The sequence below is a fragment of the Lepisosteus platostomus genome, chromosome 6, assembly GCF_059453375.1.
Source record: "Lepisosteus platostomus isolate fLepPlt1 chromosome 6, fLepPlt1.hap1, whole genome shotgun sequence".
Lineage (NCBI taxonomy): Eukaryota > Metazoa > Chordata > Actinopteri > Semionotiformes > Lepisosteidae > Lepisosteus > Lepisosteus platostomus.
In genome coordinates this window covers 33,736,408-33,754,864 of record NC_142616.1, presented here as the reverse complement: position 1 = coordinate 33,754,864, position 18,457 = coordinate 33,736,408, and the positions used below count along the sequence as shown (strand labels likewise).

The following is an 18,457-nucleotide window of genomic DNA, read 5'->3' as shown; positions in this document are numbered from 1 at the left end:
TTGTTTTGGTGCTACTTTTTTTAACTGCCTCCTAGTGCAACACAAAGAATAATATTATAATAGTATTGAAATAGTTATTCATTAATAGACTACATCAAAGCTCAAATGATTTTGCTCTAAAATTGTTTTCTTTTGATTTTTGAGATCTCTGTGGGATGAGTATCAGAGAGTAAGTCCTGTTCGCAATATAACTTACTACATTTCTATTTATTATTCTAGGTTATTATTAACAGGTTTCCTATAAGTAAAGCTACATTACAAGTAGGCTTTATCACACAACTTCTATGCTCATTTGTTTTAGTAGAGGCTGATGTAAACAAAAGTTCTGTTGTGAGGACTTTCAAGTCAATATAAACAAGAAAAGTGACAGTTTAGATAGAGTTTTCTCCAGCTTACTCTCAAAATACTTGGATGACACCTAAACTGGCAGTAATGTGTTTGTCATTAATTCTGTTCAAGCTAACTACACTCAACTTGTCTTGAACGAAACGCCTGATAGACAGTGAAATCTGCACAGTCCCTTGTTTCACTAGATTTATAAACTTGAACAAAATATCTCCAGATAACTGACTTACCCCCGTTCACTCTGTGATCTCTGTCAAGTGTTTTCAGTGAATTGAAAAATAGTGGTCCAGCAGTAGTCCACTTATAAGTGAAAGGTCCAGAGCTTTCAATAAGACTTCCTTTCTCAAGGTGCCTCTGGATGACTTTGGCAGTCTGGCATTTTTGCGAGATGTCTTTAAGAGTTTCTCAGTTCTTTCGGTGTGACCTTTGAAGGGAACTACTGTGCTTGTCTATCAATTCCTGCCACCAGGTTCCAGCCCTTTGTCAGGGCATATGAATACCTCTGAATTCAAAGTTTTTTTTGTCCATTGATTTTGAATGCAAAAATATCTTGAGACTACAAATTTTATGTTTTCTTTCCCAAACAATCCATTTAAAAGCACTAATGTGTGATAAATCCATGTATTGCAGTTGTGATGCTAAACAATAAGTTCACAAGCAAAGTGAACTTGATCAAAGTTAGTTTTGATTCAGTATTCATACTCATCGAGATCCAGTGGTCCTGGTACATTACTCATACTGCCAGCTTGCCAAACGCAACCCAAACGCTGCAGCTGTCCTATCATTCACATCCCTTGTCAGCTATTTTGTTCTCTCCCATGATCTTTTCAGAAAGTCAAACAGAAAGACAACACAGTTCCTGTTTTCAAGAGCCCCAGTCTCAAATCAGTCCCAGCATTCCCTTGCTTTGGCGAGCACCAGATATTGCCAAAACCAATTCCACACAGACTGTGCTTTGCTGTCAGTTTAGCCAGAGATGCTCCACTTTAGGTCTCCTCTTCTCAGCTTTTTTTTCTCTCACTCCCTCTAAGTTCCTGGGCACAGTCAGGAAATGAGCTCATGACATGGCTCGAGTTACTTGAAATCTCTTTCGGTATTTCACAGCTCCAGGCTTGTCATTGAAACTTCTTTTCCCTCCAAGAGCAATATCCAGCACAATTTCACGTCAGATTTGAACCTAAGTGACTGGCAGGCTTGCTTTCCCCTCCAAAGATCAGCTGGCAGTGGGGGGTACCCTCTGTCTACCAAAATGTCAGGGATGGCATTCTTTGGAAAGCTCCGGATATTAACTGGCACAGAAATGAGACAGTGTTCTAAGCAGACTTACTTATCATTTTTCTTTTTCTGAAAGCTAAAGCTGGTGTCTCATTTTGTCTTCAACAACAGTCACTTATTACTGATTGACATTAGCACCTTAAAGCCACTTCAGGAATTTTCTCTGTGCTCTATTTTAACTCTGTGGATGACTTAGGACTGAGTAAGACTTGGTATCCAGTTTCCAAAAAGGCCACATACACATCAGACCTCTTACAATGGGACTCTAAATTAGGCTAAGACTACACACTTAGATGTTTAAATGAAGAACTGTGCTGGTATCACTGAAAGTGTTATAAGACCATTGTAGCGGGGACTATCTGAAATTCATACTGGAATAGAAATCTCTCTGTCCTGCCATTTTCCTGTCTAATCATCAATCTCTATTATTTTATAAGAAATAAACTTAATTTATCTGCAAGAAGACATTAAATAAGGATTTTATTTATTTCAACATATATTATGTTATGATCGTTTTCTATTCAGCTTTTAAAAGGAGAAATGTGGACTCTCATAGAGTCCTTCTTTTGCACAGAGTTGATGGAAACCTTTTCTATATTGTTCAAGTTCTAAGAAGCAAACATTTTATAGGAGATTCCCTGCATTTTGAGAATGCAGGTTCAACACTACAGTATACTCTGGTACTTGCCAGATCTGGCCAGTGGTAATGGAAAGATGCCACTGTAACCTGTTTTGCCAGTCCTCTGCTAACATTTCAGCTGGGTCTTTTACATTTTACGACAAGAGAAGATGGCACACCACATAATCGTGACTCCTACCCCTGCTGTGGAGATATCAGAGGGAGACGGCATTAGAGAAATGATTTGAATAAGAACTGGGTATTCAAAATCGGAGTGTACATGGCAATAAATTATGCTTCTGTGGAGAAACATCAGTATTTTGGTAAATAAAGAATATTAAAATAAAGCAATTGGCACCCCGTCCAGGGAGTACCCTTCTTTGTACACTTTCTATACTGGGATAGGTTCTGGCTGCCCCAGGACCCTGAATTGGAAGATGCAGTTAAAAACTGGAGGAATGGATAAAATAAAGCAATTAGGGTTTTTTAATATATTTTAGGAGCTATGATAGGAATTTGATTTTGTGTATCTTATTGATTCTGGACCTATTCATCTTGGCAAATTATTACCCATATTCTACTTTTGTTCATGTTAAGTTGTTTCTCTGTTACATTTTTATGCCTTGCATAAGTTACTTGCTGGTTTCCCTGCAGCTCTTAATCAGCTGAAGTAGTCAGAAGATGGATTGATTTCTGTTATATTTTAAATTTTCCTATCATTTTTATTAATCTGTTCTTCTAATGACCTCATGTCCTATTATTAATAAGTAATAACAGACTGACCTTTTACTGCTTAAAGAGGACATCAATTAGATAACCGATACCTAACAGCAGCTCAGAACATATTAAGTCTCAGAAATACATACTATAAAATACATATAAAACATTTCCTTAATGACACACTGCCAATTTTATTAAAAAGTCCTCTCAGTATAGGCTCTTACTCTAGGAAATACGCATTCTTCTAGTAACACAGGGAGGAGCAAGGAGATATGTGGATGTATATTTGGCCACAGCAGTGTAAGTACCTCTGCTCGTGGTACTGTACTTTTGAAAATAAGAACTTTACTGTCTCAGGAGACTGTACTGAGAATTATGTTTAGAGCAAGTAATTACAAAATAAAAATCTTTTATCACAGTTAGAAATCGATTTAAAATGATTTACTGGGCATGAGTTTATAACAGAGTACTGCAAAAATGTGTTGAACTCACATATTAAGAAGGAGTTAAGCTATGTTGCAAAGCTGATTCTGTGCATTGATCAGTTATTTCAGGTGATACCCACAGCTTAACCTGTATTCAACATTCTGTAAAAGCAAAATCAAGTCTTATAAGTAATCATAATAGTTTAAAGGTGCATATTATGGAATCCTGTTTGTGCCACAGAGAAAAAAAATGAATTTAAAGGAGCTGACATTGCATTTAAACACAGCAATTATTGTGTCTAAACTAAATAACATTGCATTCTTTAAATGCAATAATTACTAAGATTTCCTAATATATTAATGTATTGCAATATATAATATAATATTGTCCCACGCAAAGTACCAATGTCGTTAACAACAAAAGAATATCATCACACTCCTGTTTAGTGTGTATATTTTAATTAATTAGTATAAAGAAGCATGTGCACATGTACTCTTGTATACATGAAGTATTTAGTAACACTCTGTGATTTTATGAAAATTAACGTGAAAACATCCCTTTTGTTAATTTAGTTTAGTTTAGTTAAAGGGGTAAATGTCCTTTTCAACATTTTCATGAAAAGCAGAAATTACACGGCTTTACAGACACTATTGTTTGTCATTTGTTTTTCTTCTACTGCTGGAGAGACTTCAAAAATCCAATTGCCAGATTGCAAAACGGGGGAGCAGGTTTTCTCAGATTTTGTAAAAGTGCTTTGTACATGTGTTGTCACATATTCTTTCTAGCACAGTGCTTGAAGAAGTATAACAGTTCCAATGGCTAATACAGCCATTGTGATACACTCTGAAAAGTTATACATAATAAAAATTTAACAACAAAACTATTCTTAAAGCAGTGAGGGTCTGACCTTTTATGGTAACACCGCTAGCGAGAGATTGGGGGTTCTGTATTGTGTCAGGTTTCAGTGTTGCATAAATTTAATTAGCAAGACCTGGTGTCTGAAGGCTAATGGGGATTACATGTAAAATAGTGTCCAGGCTGAGTAAAGCATAAAACATTTGAAAAGGTCTCTGGCACACCAGAGTAATTTGACACTGTAGACCATAACACTGTCATTGGGTTCAGTCACCTTTAAGCCAAAACATTTACGCTTTTTCTTCAAGCACTCTAATATGTATTTTGCTAATTAAATGGATCATACTGATTTCTGTTTGAATTTAACATTCAACTGACTTTCATGTCTTTGTGAATTCAGAACTTTGCACTATGTTGAATATATACAGTATATTGAGGAACCTATTGCTCATTTTCTCTGGTCTACAGATATTATATTTCCCTAAACAAATAAGCATTTCCTCTTTAAAATTACACTGTATTTCAAATGGATAAGAAAGTCACTCAACAGACATAATAGCATCTCAATGTGCCTGTTTCTTTACAGCTTTGTACAGATTGGTAAATGATTTTGTGATTATTTGAACTTGGTGTTTGTTGTTATTTTAGTTCTCCACTCCAAATCCCTCTACACTGTTCATTTCTTCCAAAATGTATTTCGAATCATTGACCCATACACTGTGAATATATACTGTTAATTAGATTTCAGTTCACCTGATCAGAACTTCTCTGGGGAGTTGGACAGAATTGCTTTGGGATATATATTGACATCAAATTCATGACTCAGACTTGGGCATACTGCCAGGGATTGCAGAAGACTCTTCAGGGAGAAAAATATGATATTTCAGTTGCTGAGCCAGAGATTTGAAAATTGTCAAATGTCTCTGTCTCTCAGACTCCAAAGGTAAAAACCCTTTTTTAATAAATTCTATTTCATGAAATGCAATTGAGGCTTGCATACATTCCCTGACTGCATGAATGATGGACAACTTTCTTCTTTGAAGGCTGCAGAGTGTTTAGATTTAACAAAGCTCCTAATTTACATAACAAAATTGATGATTTGATCATTTAAACAATTTGATATTTAAGGCCTTATGTAATGATTTTAAAACAGTTACACATTGCAAAGAAAAAGTTTGTTAAACCCTTACGCAGGTCCTGATATACATATTATACCTGAAACATAATTATGATTTTCATGAAAGTCTTAATAAAATATGAATACAGCCTGATTGAATGTACTGTATATCATATAGACAAAAGATATATTGGGATTTTTTAATCAACAAACTCATCCAACAGTAAATATCCTTTTGTGAATACGTACAGTGTGTGAATTCTTAGATTCAGAAACTGGTGGCACCTCCTTGACTATAGCTAAACATTTCCTGTAACTTTTCATCAATTGTTTGCTTCAGCTTTCAGGAATGTTGTGCTTATAGAATGACTTAAAATCAGGGATGACTGAGGGTCTCCTGGCGTGACTAGCTTGCTTCAGGTCCTGCTGCAATATTTTAATGTTTAGGTCTGGACTTTGACTTGGCCAATCCAAAATGCAAAATTTCTTCTTCTTTCTTTAGCTATTTTGTGGTGGTTCTGCTTCCATGTTTAGTCGTTGTCTTACTCATTAGGCTCAGCTTCAACTTTGAGATGAGGTTCTCCTATTGATAGTGTTTGGTTTTGTTTCTCTGGCAAAAAATTCAACTTTTGATATGGATGTCTAGAAAAAACTAGTCTTCTTGTAGTCTTGTGGATTGCTCAGGTTGTTTAGGTTCTTTGGCAAACATGAGAGGTGGAGCAGTGTTCCTTTTAGAGAGCAATGGTTTCTTCTTGGCTATCCTCCCATGAAAACCATTCCCATTGAGTCATTTCGTAATGGTTAACGCACAAGCACTGACATTAGCTACAGCAAGGGAGATCTGCAGATTCTTAAACATTACTCTGAGGTTCTTTGTAACTGCTTGGATGATTTTCCAGATTGCTCCTGGGAAGGTCTTGGAAGGATAACTGGTCCTAGGTAGAATCACTTTGGCCTTAATGTTTTCCATTTATAGACTGTCTGTCTGACAGTGGATAGATGGAGCCTCGGTTGTTTAAAAATGTTTTTGTAACCCTCTCCAGATTGATGAGCACCATCTATCTTTTATTTTGGCATGATGTCTTTCCACTAAACTGTATATTGAACTTACAAAATTTCTGACCATTATGTAGGATAGAACTGCCCAGATCCAGTTCTTGTTTACTTGTTACCCAATTATTCAACCATGTGATTATAATTACCCCCCTTGAATGTGCTAAGTGAACTAGGGATCCACTTATTATTTCACATATACAGATTCATACACCACTACAATAAAAAAAAACAGTAAATTCGGCAAATATAATGCCTTTTGGTTATTTTAAAAAAGATAGTTTTTTTTTCAACAAAGGGCATCATTGTAAGAAATTGCCCTTCCCATAATTATATTGGGAGTTCACAAATGTTTTCTTGGCTCTGTTTTTTCCACATAAGAGTGCACTGATGTTATTTCAGAAGCAGATGATTAATTTGTAAAGACTGTGTTTCAACTCAACTGCCAAATATTTTCTTAAGGAACAGCCCTAAATTTATTTTTTACTGTTCAAAGTAAAAAAACGTGCCTCTAATAAAAAAAAACACAAGAAAGCACAGATTTGCAGTGTAAAAGAAAGATTTACCAGGAGTCCTGCTGTTAAATTTACTCTCACTCTCATAAAAGAAGAATGGTCTTGTCCCGAAACACCTCTGTTTAATAAAAGGATCTTTAATTTAATTTCTTTGTGTTTTATGACCAACATTTTCAAGCTGTGTATCTCACAGATGCAGCTGGTTTCAAAGATAGATATGTGGGTGACAAGCACATACCTATTCAGACGGACATTTACACAAAAAGAGTATTCATCTTGAAAAAAAAAACAGTAGCATGGCAACATTAGTGGCGCCGTATCTTAATAAGTTATGTTTTTATGCTGTGAGCTTAAACAGTATTTTGTCGTGGTGTCTGCCATTTTATTTATTACTCCTTCACCACCGAGAACACTCAGCACAGTTATTTGTTCTAAAGGTTAAAGAATAAAAAATTGATCTTAAATTTTTAACAAAGCCAGAACACAAACAGTGAAGGACAAGAAACTCTCACTGTATGGCATGACCTGCCCTTACAAGCCTTCGAAATTCTGCTAGCATTTTTTCTATTATGCTTATAAATATTTAGATTCATTAATGAGAATAAGAAAGATACACACTAGTGGCCTAGAAGACACATGATTAAAAATGTTGTGATGAAAGGAGAAAAACCCATTCAAACCATTCTGGTGTGACAGTGAACATGAGCTGAAAAATTGGCTACTTTATCCTTTTGTTGCAGCAACAAAATTAACAAAAGGGATGTTTTCATGTTAATTTCCAGAAAAGTGCAGTCTTGTTGGTTAATTATTCATTTAGGTTCTGGTCTCCTAAAAATTCTTATAATTCATTCTTTTTTTTCATCTGAAGCATGACTATATACTGCAATATCCAAAAAGGACAATTTGACCGAAACCCTGACTGTATATTTCATTGTAAACAGTAACACCTGATATAGTGGAAAGTGTTGTTTTTGAGAAAAACAAAATGACTGTCATGTTTCTCATCCAGTATAGTCATTACCCTAGACATCTCCAGTCTCTGACCAGTTTCTCAAGTGGTATTCCCTAAGTGGCAGTGCACAACCAGCTGAGCAGTGCCAGGAGTGGATGAGTTTGTGTCAGCCAGGTTTTTAGCTTCCCGCTCATTTCTTCTGACTTCCTCCACCTTATGAACTCAGCACTATGCTTTATGGCCCCATGTGCTCTTATTGTGTGTAATAGTGGGTATGGCAGGTATATTTGAATTGACTGTTACTCACACCTCCATGTTACCAAAAACAGACACAATGGTTTGTCGAAAAAGAATATTTGGACTACACTTATATGACCAAACTTTCTCCAACTTTATATAAAAGCCTATCTATTTAAGAGAGAAGCCTGGAGATTTTATTATTGGCTTCAGAGTAATCCTGGTTATTTTATTTTTATAGAATCTAAATTCACCTTCTCTCTAAAGCTTAATTATAAATCACTTTCTGCAAATGCCTGGGAGTCACATAAAATTAATGAGCAAAGGGTGGTATGGAAAAAGCAAAAACAGAACCAACATTTATCTTGTATTTCAGGCCCTGCTGGGAACAAGACCCGTAGAGCTATGAAAAGTCAATTGGCCAGAGAGCATAAAGATTTACTAATTTTTCTGCGTATCCCAATAAGATATGCAAACAGCAGTTTATTCTTATTAAGTGGTATCTTAAACACCAGTAGATACAAAATAAAGGCAAGCAAAATGACACCAAAACATACTAAATACCTAACAACTAAAAACACTCCAGAAGGTAATTTTATTCTACAGGTTAACCGCTTTTAATACCTTTTTTCAAAGTGCGATCTGTAACAGCTTGTCTCACAGTTAGTGGCTGCCCAAGCTTTCTTACCTGACTTCAGGTAGAGGGAATCCTTGAACAATGCAATCCAGCTGCACCTTGCTGCCCTCTGGCACCTCTCTGCTCTTGAGTTTTTGAATGAACCGTGGAGGTTCCCCGATTGGCTCCTCCATTTCGTAGGACCTGGAGGAAGACTCGAGCTCACAGCTCTCTGACACTCCGGTGTCCGACGATTTTTCTTCTGCATTTGTCTCCTGTCCATACACATCGGTTTCCTCGTGGTAGAGGTTGGCTTTTGTGTCCAGTTGACTGGCCAAAGGAGCTATGGGTCTTTCTCTTTCTTCTGCGTTGTATGGAAACACTGACTCGTCCAGCTGAGTCTTTGCCTGGTACCTGCTTCTGTGGGCTTTACATGATCTGGGTCTAATTCTCTTAGAACTGTTGGCCTTAAAGAGGGAACTCAATTCCTCAATGAAGTCAGCTGCCTTATTAAGGAATTCCTTCTTGGTTGGGGTTTCAACTCCATATGGAGAATTTCTCACTGTTTTTTTAAGATCCTGTGGTGTTTCCCTGGGACCTCGGTTGCTCTTGATCACATTCTCCTGGTGGAAACTTTTAAATACTGGCTTGTCTTGCGACAGTGCAGTGGATGCTGAAAACTGCTTATTAGGGTTAGGTGTCACGGGACTATTTTGCTCATGGGCTGCATAATTTCCAACATTGGGCTTTTCCTGAGATTTCTCTTCTTGTGCTCCTTGGCCAATGGCTTGACGAGCAAGGTTGACACTTTTGTCCAGTTCTTCTTGGTTTAGAAAGGCTGACAGGTCTAGGAATTCATCCTGTGCTATTAACTCATCTGACTTGCCTGTAATGTTTCCATAGAATGGAAGGTGTGAAGTGGCTTCTGATCGGCTGACTTCACTGTGCTTCTGGTGGATTCTGGATTCGGCCAGGTAGCTTTCTCTTAAAAGCTGGGATATAGATGTAGAAGCTTCCAAGTTATTCTCTTGCATCCTGCAACAAAGGTTAAAACAAAAAAAACTATTTTGCTTAGGGTTTATTTTAAAAGAATTTTTAAAAGAATTTTAAATTTAAAAGAATCTCAAAACTATGTATAAGCTGCTTGCCATATCCCTGCAAATATCATTCTTACTTTAGAGATAAAGCTATCTTAAATTAAACAAACACTGGACTGAAGTACTCTTGATGACAAAAAACTAATTCAAGCTGATTTTACCAGTCAGTGAAGTTTTCAGTCTTTAGAATGTGCAATAGCTTTGACATTTAGGGAAATGAGTTCTGCACAGTCCAGCTATCATCTGTATCTAAGAAGTTTTGGTCATAGACCAGTTGGTGAGCGCCCTTTATCAACAGAGTCCCTAAACATTTTTGCCTGGAACAAATCTTCTTAAACTCATTTTTGAATTGTATTTAATTTTATATGACTTGTATTATTATTTTGATTTTAGAATTATTATTTAGATATTTAATTATTTAGTAGATGTACTATTTGAGAACTCATCTTCCATTTAGGACATTTTCATATTGCAAGATGTTACAAAAAGATTATCTTTGGACAATGGATCTGGCTGTAAATTTGGGACCTGATGGCAACATGATCAGTGGAGAATCCTGGTTATTATATTTTCCAGCAATAGATTCAGCTGGAAGGCGATCCACTCACACAACCAGAATGATCTTCTCTATATTTTGCATCACGATTGTACAGAAAATGCAGACAGATGAAGATGCAGTGGTAGCTGAAAGAGTTCTGCTGCTAATGTCATTGTGGTATTGATTTGAAAAACAATAACTCAACACATCAACCAAGCACTGAAGGTAGTAAGAATTTTTTAGGACGTGGCTACAAAATGTTTCATTATGTTCTTAATCCATCACTCTAGTTATTCACTCCGACAATGTGTGTGACAATGAACCCTAAAAGATCTAGGTGGTATGAAAGACCTCTGGATAAAGGAAGTGACAAAGTTCTTAACCTACAGGGCATAATACTCTTGTATAACATAAATTGTTGTAAAATTGTAAAATGCTTCTCGAAAAAAGATAGAATTTGTTTTCATCGTTGTTGGCAAAATCATTTCAATGCTTGTAAAGTGCTTGGCTTCTGGGTGATGCTGAATGCAGCAATGGGATAGGGCCCACAGATGCTACTGACACTCAAACCAGAGCAATTAAGAAAGCTAGCATTGCCCTTCCAACAGACCTGTTACTGCAGCTGTTGTGTACATTAATCCCGAGTGCACAGCCTCCTTCAGCCTCGAGCTGAAAGCTAATTATAGCAAGGCGTGTCACTTTACTTAAAAAAAAGAGATAATAAACCTTTTTTTTTGTTTAACATGTCATGTATAGGTTCTTACATTTGCTGGCCTAGTATGATAAAAATGGATCAACTTAATCTAGATGTGCTTAATAATACCTCAAAAGGCTTGCAGCCAGTCTAGAATGTTTTGGAGAGGAAAAAATAATATCTCCTGCAGGGCACTTGTTACATTTCATCTCTGTTACTTGGCAGAAATAGAAGCACTTCTACTTAGGAGTCCTGCTTATACTCTGAATAAACTGAGCACAACTGTTTTACTGTCACTGCCAGCCCCAGTCAAATAGGATAATCTAGGATTGAACGCAAGCACATAATTTACACAAGCTTTTGGACAGCAGCATCTTTGTGACTTGGTGAGTAAAGGACAAAAAATATTTCTCTGTGTCACCACCTGAACCCAATCACCCCACACAAGCAGAAGCCGTGAACAGTTTAACAGGATGTTTACCTTCTGATTAACCCAGAAGCTGCCGTCTAGATCTGAGAATCCTCAAGCTGGAACTGAGGTAAGAGACAGTGGTCAAGTCCTCCAGGCCCTCCAGGGGTGAGCAGGAAATTAGCTGCAGCCCAGGTCTCCTTTTTTTGTGCTGGAAGTTAACCTTGAAGTTTGGGTTAAATGGCGGCAAGAAGCTTGGGCAAACTGTCACCAGCAAAAAGCAGCAACATTTGTCAGCTTGCTGGGTCCCAGGTTATTTTTGGGCAGCACGGACCATGTGCCTGGGAAGCATTCCACCTCATTGGGCAGGAGAGGCTTCTGCAAAGGATTCCTGCAGCGGAGAAGCACCTATGGTGATGTGTCAATCTCCTCTTTAACAACGCCTGTAGAGCTCCCTCAAGGAGATTCTCCGGGGACCTCTGCTGATTCATCCAACAGGGTGAGCTGCATATGCAGCTGGCAGCAGATAACCCAGTGTAAAACTCATATACCTCATATTCATATACAGTACACAGACAGGAACGCCAATGGCCAGATAAGACTTTACTGCTGCATTCTTAGTTTGTTGGGTTGAAGTTCCAAGAATGCTTGTCTCTTGTCAGGTGGGAAACACCTCTCAATCTGAGTTGGCATGCACAATGTTGCAAGGAAGAATTCCCAGATCTGTTGTGCAACAAAACTCAACACATTGAAGTTCTAGTTCTATTAACGCCTAAGTGTTTCCTTTGCTTGCAATAATGAGCTGGATGTCAGCTTTTAACATTGATAGCTATTCTTGGCTATCAAAAACAGCAGCTTTCTGTAGGAGAATGAACAATACAGAACAGAAAATCAAAATACAAAAAAATCATGACAGGGAAAGATCAAAATGCATAACAAGAAGTAGACAAAATCAGTTTGTTTTAAATGTAGCGAAAAAATAAATGTTGAAAGTCTAAACTGCAATTCAGCTTCAGCTTCCTTACATTTGCCTTTGTAAGGAAGCTCCAAACTATTACTTTGTTTTATGTCCAGATGATTATTTTATAGTGCATATATTTTTTATCATAGATATAATTAAGTTATACATTATACTGTATATCACCTATAATAATCTGTTTATACAGCATTTAAACAATTTCACCATGAATTAGATATTGGAGCTATTTCCTTAAAAGCTATACAATCCCTATCTTGCTTAGTATGCAGAGATTCATAAAGACAAATAAGTAACTGCTAATATGGAGTAGTATGGTGATAAACATACTGTCTCTTGAAAAATTATGAGGACTAAAACTGGTCACTGATTGAGGAAGGTGAAAGGGGAAAAGGGCAATCATAATTTTGACATCTGAATTATGATTTCAAACAAGACAAAATCCAATCTGAAATGTATCCATCCATCATAAAGCAGGTGGAGGATAAAAATAGAATTGAGGGTTTTCAGCCAAGTGTCAGCTGCTATCACTATGAAAATAAAAATATTCATCGCTCAGCTCAAAGTAAATTGTTTGTTCTGACTCAAATGCTGTTTTAACAGATGGTATATTGAAGGGTCTCTGCTGGTCTGCCCCGGACACAATCTATATTTGTGTATGCTGGCTTCATGAGAGGGATGACACCAAGAACAAAACCTAAATAGACGTGAAGTCAAGACCTCTGCATGTAGTGACGTCCAAAAGCCTATACGTCAAGTCAGCTGCCAGCCTATCAGCTACTCTTATCCTTTCTGATTTCAACCATGGACACCATCTCCTGCCAAAATATCTGGGAAATGTAAACTGGGTGTCTGTCACTTTCCTGGAGGAAAAAAGAAAACCACACCAGCCCCACTAGCTGTCCCCTTTTTTGGGGCTTAGTTCATCTCAGCTTGAAGGGCAAATATTTGTTAATATATGTCAGCTCCCCACTGCAGTGTGAATTGAGAAACGTGTTGAAGAGCCCGAATCCCGCCTTGATGTGTTCTTACAGAAATTTAAAGTGAATGGGACAATAGAGATACGGAGAAAATTCAAAGATATTTTACACCTGTTTATTGTTAAAGATCCCTTTCTTTACAACAATATGCAATACACAACATACGCTCTATAAGGCCACATAACAAGCTAGAAAGTATATCAGAAACATGCTTATTTTGGTTCTGCACTTTGTCTCATTCTTATAAAGCCTCCTAATCATAACTGTTTTCTGAAAGAACTATTTTCATGTTCATAAGCAAAGGATATCATCTTATAAATAGGTGTGCTGTATTTTTCCCCAACACTAACTGAACTAACCTTAGAGGTTTCAGTATAAAATAAGGAAAAGGAATATTTAAAAATATATATATATGCCTAGGCAATTGAATACATCTTTGTCCCTGAATTTATATTTCTAATTTATTATAGGCCACATCTTGGAGTTCTTGGAAAAATCTAATTATTGGAAGATTATGTATTTGGTGGCCCTTGAAAGGCCTTTGTTGTGCCAGTGTCTTCATTATTGTCCTAAAACAGCATTATTTAATACTTGCTGAACAAGCCTTTTCTCTGATGTAAGAAAAATATTACAGACCTGGGTTACTGATTTTGATCCTGTCTATCTTATAACCTCAAACTTAATGACAAGCAATTTTAGTCAGAAGTTATTTTTAGAAAATGTTGACACTTTAAAAGAATTAGAAGGGGTTGAAGGTTACATGACTTGCATGTCAGCATTGACCTGTCAACAATATTGTGAATAATACAAGAATGATCATAAGAGTTCTTGTGAAATTGGGCAGGGATCAGATCTCTCTTTTTATAGTTACTTATAGTCGGCAATTGGAAGGGTATGCTGTACATAGGATGCTTCTGTTTGTCTGTGTTCCACAACTCATCTCTGGCTGTCTTCCAATTAAAAGAGTGATGTTGTCTCACTAGAGTAAGTTATCAAAGAGCTGACTGACCAGTGACAAGATAGGCAATTGATTTAAGCTATGAAGCGCAGGGAATATTTCACAAATAGACTAGTGTTTTCTTACTTTCCAACATTTCCTGTATTCAATACACTGTATTACACATATCAATATCAATACATGTTTTGACCAGGTAAGTTAAGCCAATTAAAATAAGATTGTCTAACACTGGTGTACATTAAATATATTGGGGATAAGACATGAATGAATCCAATGAATGATCTGTGAGCTATGGCCTTATCAGATCATTCTCTTTCTTTATCACAGTAGCACCATCTACTTCTAAGTCATAGATCAGATGTTATATTGTTTTTCATTAGAAAGTACATTAAGAACTATGCACATACCAAAATGCTCTCAACAGCCTAGCTGAATAGGCAGATAACACCTGACTGTTATGTGGAGAATATAATCTTACAAGCACTAGGCTTGAAAAAAAAATCATATGTTGTCTTTTGTCTTTTTCACATATCAACTTGCTGGTCAAATTCCTCCTTTGAATGAAGCCCTTTGGTAAGACCACTTTGTCAGTGACATTTAGTAGGTTTCCCCTCTATGTAAAGTGAGCGTGTTGGGGATAATTTGTTGGCTGTCAGTTCTGAATTTAGGAATGTGCCCTTGCACTTTAGAAGGGTAAAGAGGAAATATGTGAAAAGCACCTGTCAGATTACATATCACCTGAACCAACAAGCCCATGGATTGGATAAGCTGGTTATAGGCAAAATTCTGGGTCCAAATCCAACCCCAGACAAAACAGTTAAAGAGATATCAATAGTACATCCTGATGAAAAGCCATTTTAACATGTGGTATGATTTCTCTTTAATGGCTGGCTTTACAATACTCATGAATGACACAAGTAGAAGTGCATTTAAAACAAAGAATCGAAAAGGCTATCAAGCTATCTTGGTAAGGCCGATTCCCTGGCTTTTTAAAGAAATGCCTGTATCCCTGGATCAATTAGCTATTATTCTCAATTTAAAAATGAATCATTTTTGAGGAACTTTATCAAAAGGCTACTGAACATTTAACTATACCACATTGGATTTATTATAGTTGTTGCATGTTCAAAGAACTGTGTTGCCATCCATTTTCCATTGATTTCATATCAGTTCTATTCCATTTTACTTAGCTAAAACCGTGTTTCTTTCCCTTTAAAAGTGATTTCCAGAAATTGTAAACTATGACTTTGGACTGAAAAGTTTCAAAATACAGTATACTTCAAAGCTCACTATATTGTGATGAAACTTCCCTAATGGTTCTCTCATCTCTGTTTGCCTCAGAACACGATTGTTTGAAAAGACAATATACTACAAGCATTTCCTCTCACAGGTGCTTTCACAAACCGAGTAAGAAAGCTATCATGAATTACATCTACCATTTCAGTTTCTGCTACTGATCTTCCAATAGGTCTTTCCCAGTTAATGTTGAGAAAGCTTGTCTTCCACAAAAACTGCTTCTTTCTTTGCACATATCGTAAATGTATAATTTTATTATACATTTGGGATCTACTGTATGTCATGTTCCTAACCATATATGTTTATAAGGGTTTTTAATTGGTCTGATACACATATATTTATATTCTTGAATCTTCTAGTTTAATTAATTAATTGCTTACACTTACTGTATATAGCGCTTTTCTGGACACTCCACTCATATCGCTTTACAGTTAATGGGGACTCCCCTCCACCACCACCAATGTGCAGCCCCACCTGGATGATGAATCATGAATCATTTTTGATTTCATGAATCATGAAGGTACTGTAAGTTTAAGTTCCTGAACCTGAATACTCTTTTTGATACACACCTCCCCCTCTTCTATCTTTCCCATCTCTCTGGAACAGAGTGTAACAAAAAGTGTGACATTCCTCTCCATCATTTTCAGTTAGCCAGATTTAGGTGATTCCAGTAAAATCATAACTGTCTGATAATGTGGTACAGTAGCTTCTACCGAGTCTAATTTGTTTCCGATACTCCTGGTATTTAGGTGTAAGTGCTTGATTACCTGATCATGTGTTTTGTTTTTCCCTTTGGTTCTCCTCTGGTCTTTGTTCCCCACATACCTTTCTTTTAATTGTCTTTGGTTTCTCCCCCCTCACATTCCTGTTAAATGTTTTTGGATTATTTTACAGATTCTTATGCCAGGAAGACTGATGACCACCTCATTCAGATGTAATTTGTCACATCTGTACATCTGTACCAATCTGCTATGGAAAGATTTCCAGTTGACCAGAGTGCAGAGGCCTTGCTCTGCACACCCGAATCTACAGTGAACCAGAGGAAGAGGAAGCTACAGTACATGCAAGTGCATTTAAAACCAATATTAGGAGGCAATTACTCAGACAAAGGGCTGTAGAAATACAAATGAAACTACTCAACCCTGTTGATAAAGCCAATACCCTGGCCTACTGTAACTACTGTAAGAGCACAGCCCAATCAGGAAAAAATCCCACAGAAACCTCTGGGGAAATAAGCTTGGTCATGGACTGTTTAAAAAGTAGAAAGCAGAGGCTTCCTGTATCAGTCTGGGGGAGCGAATGCCTGCAGTCTGGGAGGCAGAGGGCAGAACTCTTGTGTGCGCCACGCACCAGAGGGAGATGGACTGACTGTGGACTGAAGAATCTGTGAGTTCCTGGGAAAACCGATGTGTGAGTTTTGAACTTTTGGAAACTTTGAAGAAGAGTCTGAGCGGCTGTTCTGTAACTCGTTTGTTTTAAGGCTGTTAGGCAGTGTACGTGCTCAGCTGCAGGAGGTAGGGACTTCAAGAAGAAGTGTATGCAGGAGCTCAAAGAGGAGCATAGGCTTTTGTTTGGGAGTTTGGTAGTAGTGGTATTTTTATTTTCCCTGCATTGAGAAATCAATTGCATTTTCAAACTTTGGTTTGGCCTGGACCTGCCTATTTTTATAGATCCCATTCCAACATGCCCAAGGGCTTGTCTCACTACCAAAGCCTTTTGTATTTTTATAACGTTTGCTGTATATCTTATTTTATCATACCTTCCTACTAGAGATGTATTGGGTAGCTTTTTATCGTCCGTCTGTAGATCTCTTCATCTAAGCTTATGTACAAATCAATAAAAATAATTCAAAACCAGATTACATTGATAAAGTTAAAGTGACATGACTCGATAATGAAGCAATAATATACTGTATGATTTGTGATGTAGAAGAGAAGCTTCTAATCTGGGATCAGTCTAGAGAAGACCAACCAGATACATACAGTACAGTACAGTAGGGTTTAAGGGAATGTTTTACGTTAACAGCCTGCAGGAACGAAATCATTTTAGTCTTGAACAGACAAGATTACGTGACAACAAGTATTAAAAATCTCACAGGTATTGTCAGTCAACCCAGTGGACTTCAGCATGATTACTGCAACCTGAACCAGGGGACACAAGTGGAAACTATGTGAAAATGCATTTAAAACAAAGAACAGGAGGCAGTTCTTCACAGAAAGGTTGTGGAAGTAGAACAAGCTTCCCAGCCATATTGTTGAAACCAATATCTTGGTCACTTTCAAGAAAAGGGGCTAGAAGAGATCTTTGTACCCATTACAGTAGCTACTACTACAGTAAATGGGCTGACTGCTTCCTCCTGTTTGCAGCCTTTCTTATCCTATTATGCAAAACTTCCCTGTTTTCCAGAACTGAAAATCCTGTATGCCAAACCTACTAAGCATAACCCTCTTCTGATACTGACAGTGTGAACTATTTAATGTTTTAGAGATCTTCCTTTGGTGTGCGTTTTCCTTTGTTTATCTATAAACCTCATATCTGGAATGATACTAGCTAATGAATTTGCACACAAGGCAGAGTCTCTCAAATATCATTTCATGTTTACAACAGCAGATCCATCTGAACTGGTTCCAAAACCCATTTATTTCTAGCTGCTCACCAGCTTAAGGGCAGTCGCTGTTCACACAGGGCTCACACTTGTCAGAAATCCCATTTTTAGCATTGCTATGCAGATGATGTCTGTATGTAATTGACTAATTTTCCTAGTTAGAGCTACCGCATA

At 37.1% G+C, this 18,457-nt stretch overlaps 1 protein-coding gene across 3 annotated transcripts in view; it reads right to left on the bottom strand.

Moving 5' to 3' along the window:
- mypn (myopalladin) overlaps positions 1-11,906 on the bottom strand; it is a 64,904-nt gene extending 52,998 nt beyond the window's left edge. The window contains exons 1-2 of one of the 3 annotated variants that reach the window (XM_088635526.1): positions 11,541-11,906; positions 8,803-9,765 (exon numbers count right to left, since the gene is read on the bottom strand). In XM_088635526.1, the coding sequence (XP_088491652.1) occupies positions 8,803-9,764 (962 nt within the window). In that variant the 5' untranslated portion in view covers position 9,765; positions 11,541-11,906. The remainder of the gene's footprint in view (positions 1-8,802; positions 9,766-11,540) is intronic. The other 2 variants (XM_088635524.1, XM_088635525.1) reach the window with 2 other exon arrangements.
- Between the last annotated feature and the right edge of the window lie 6,551 nt (positions 11,907-18,457).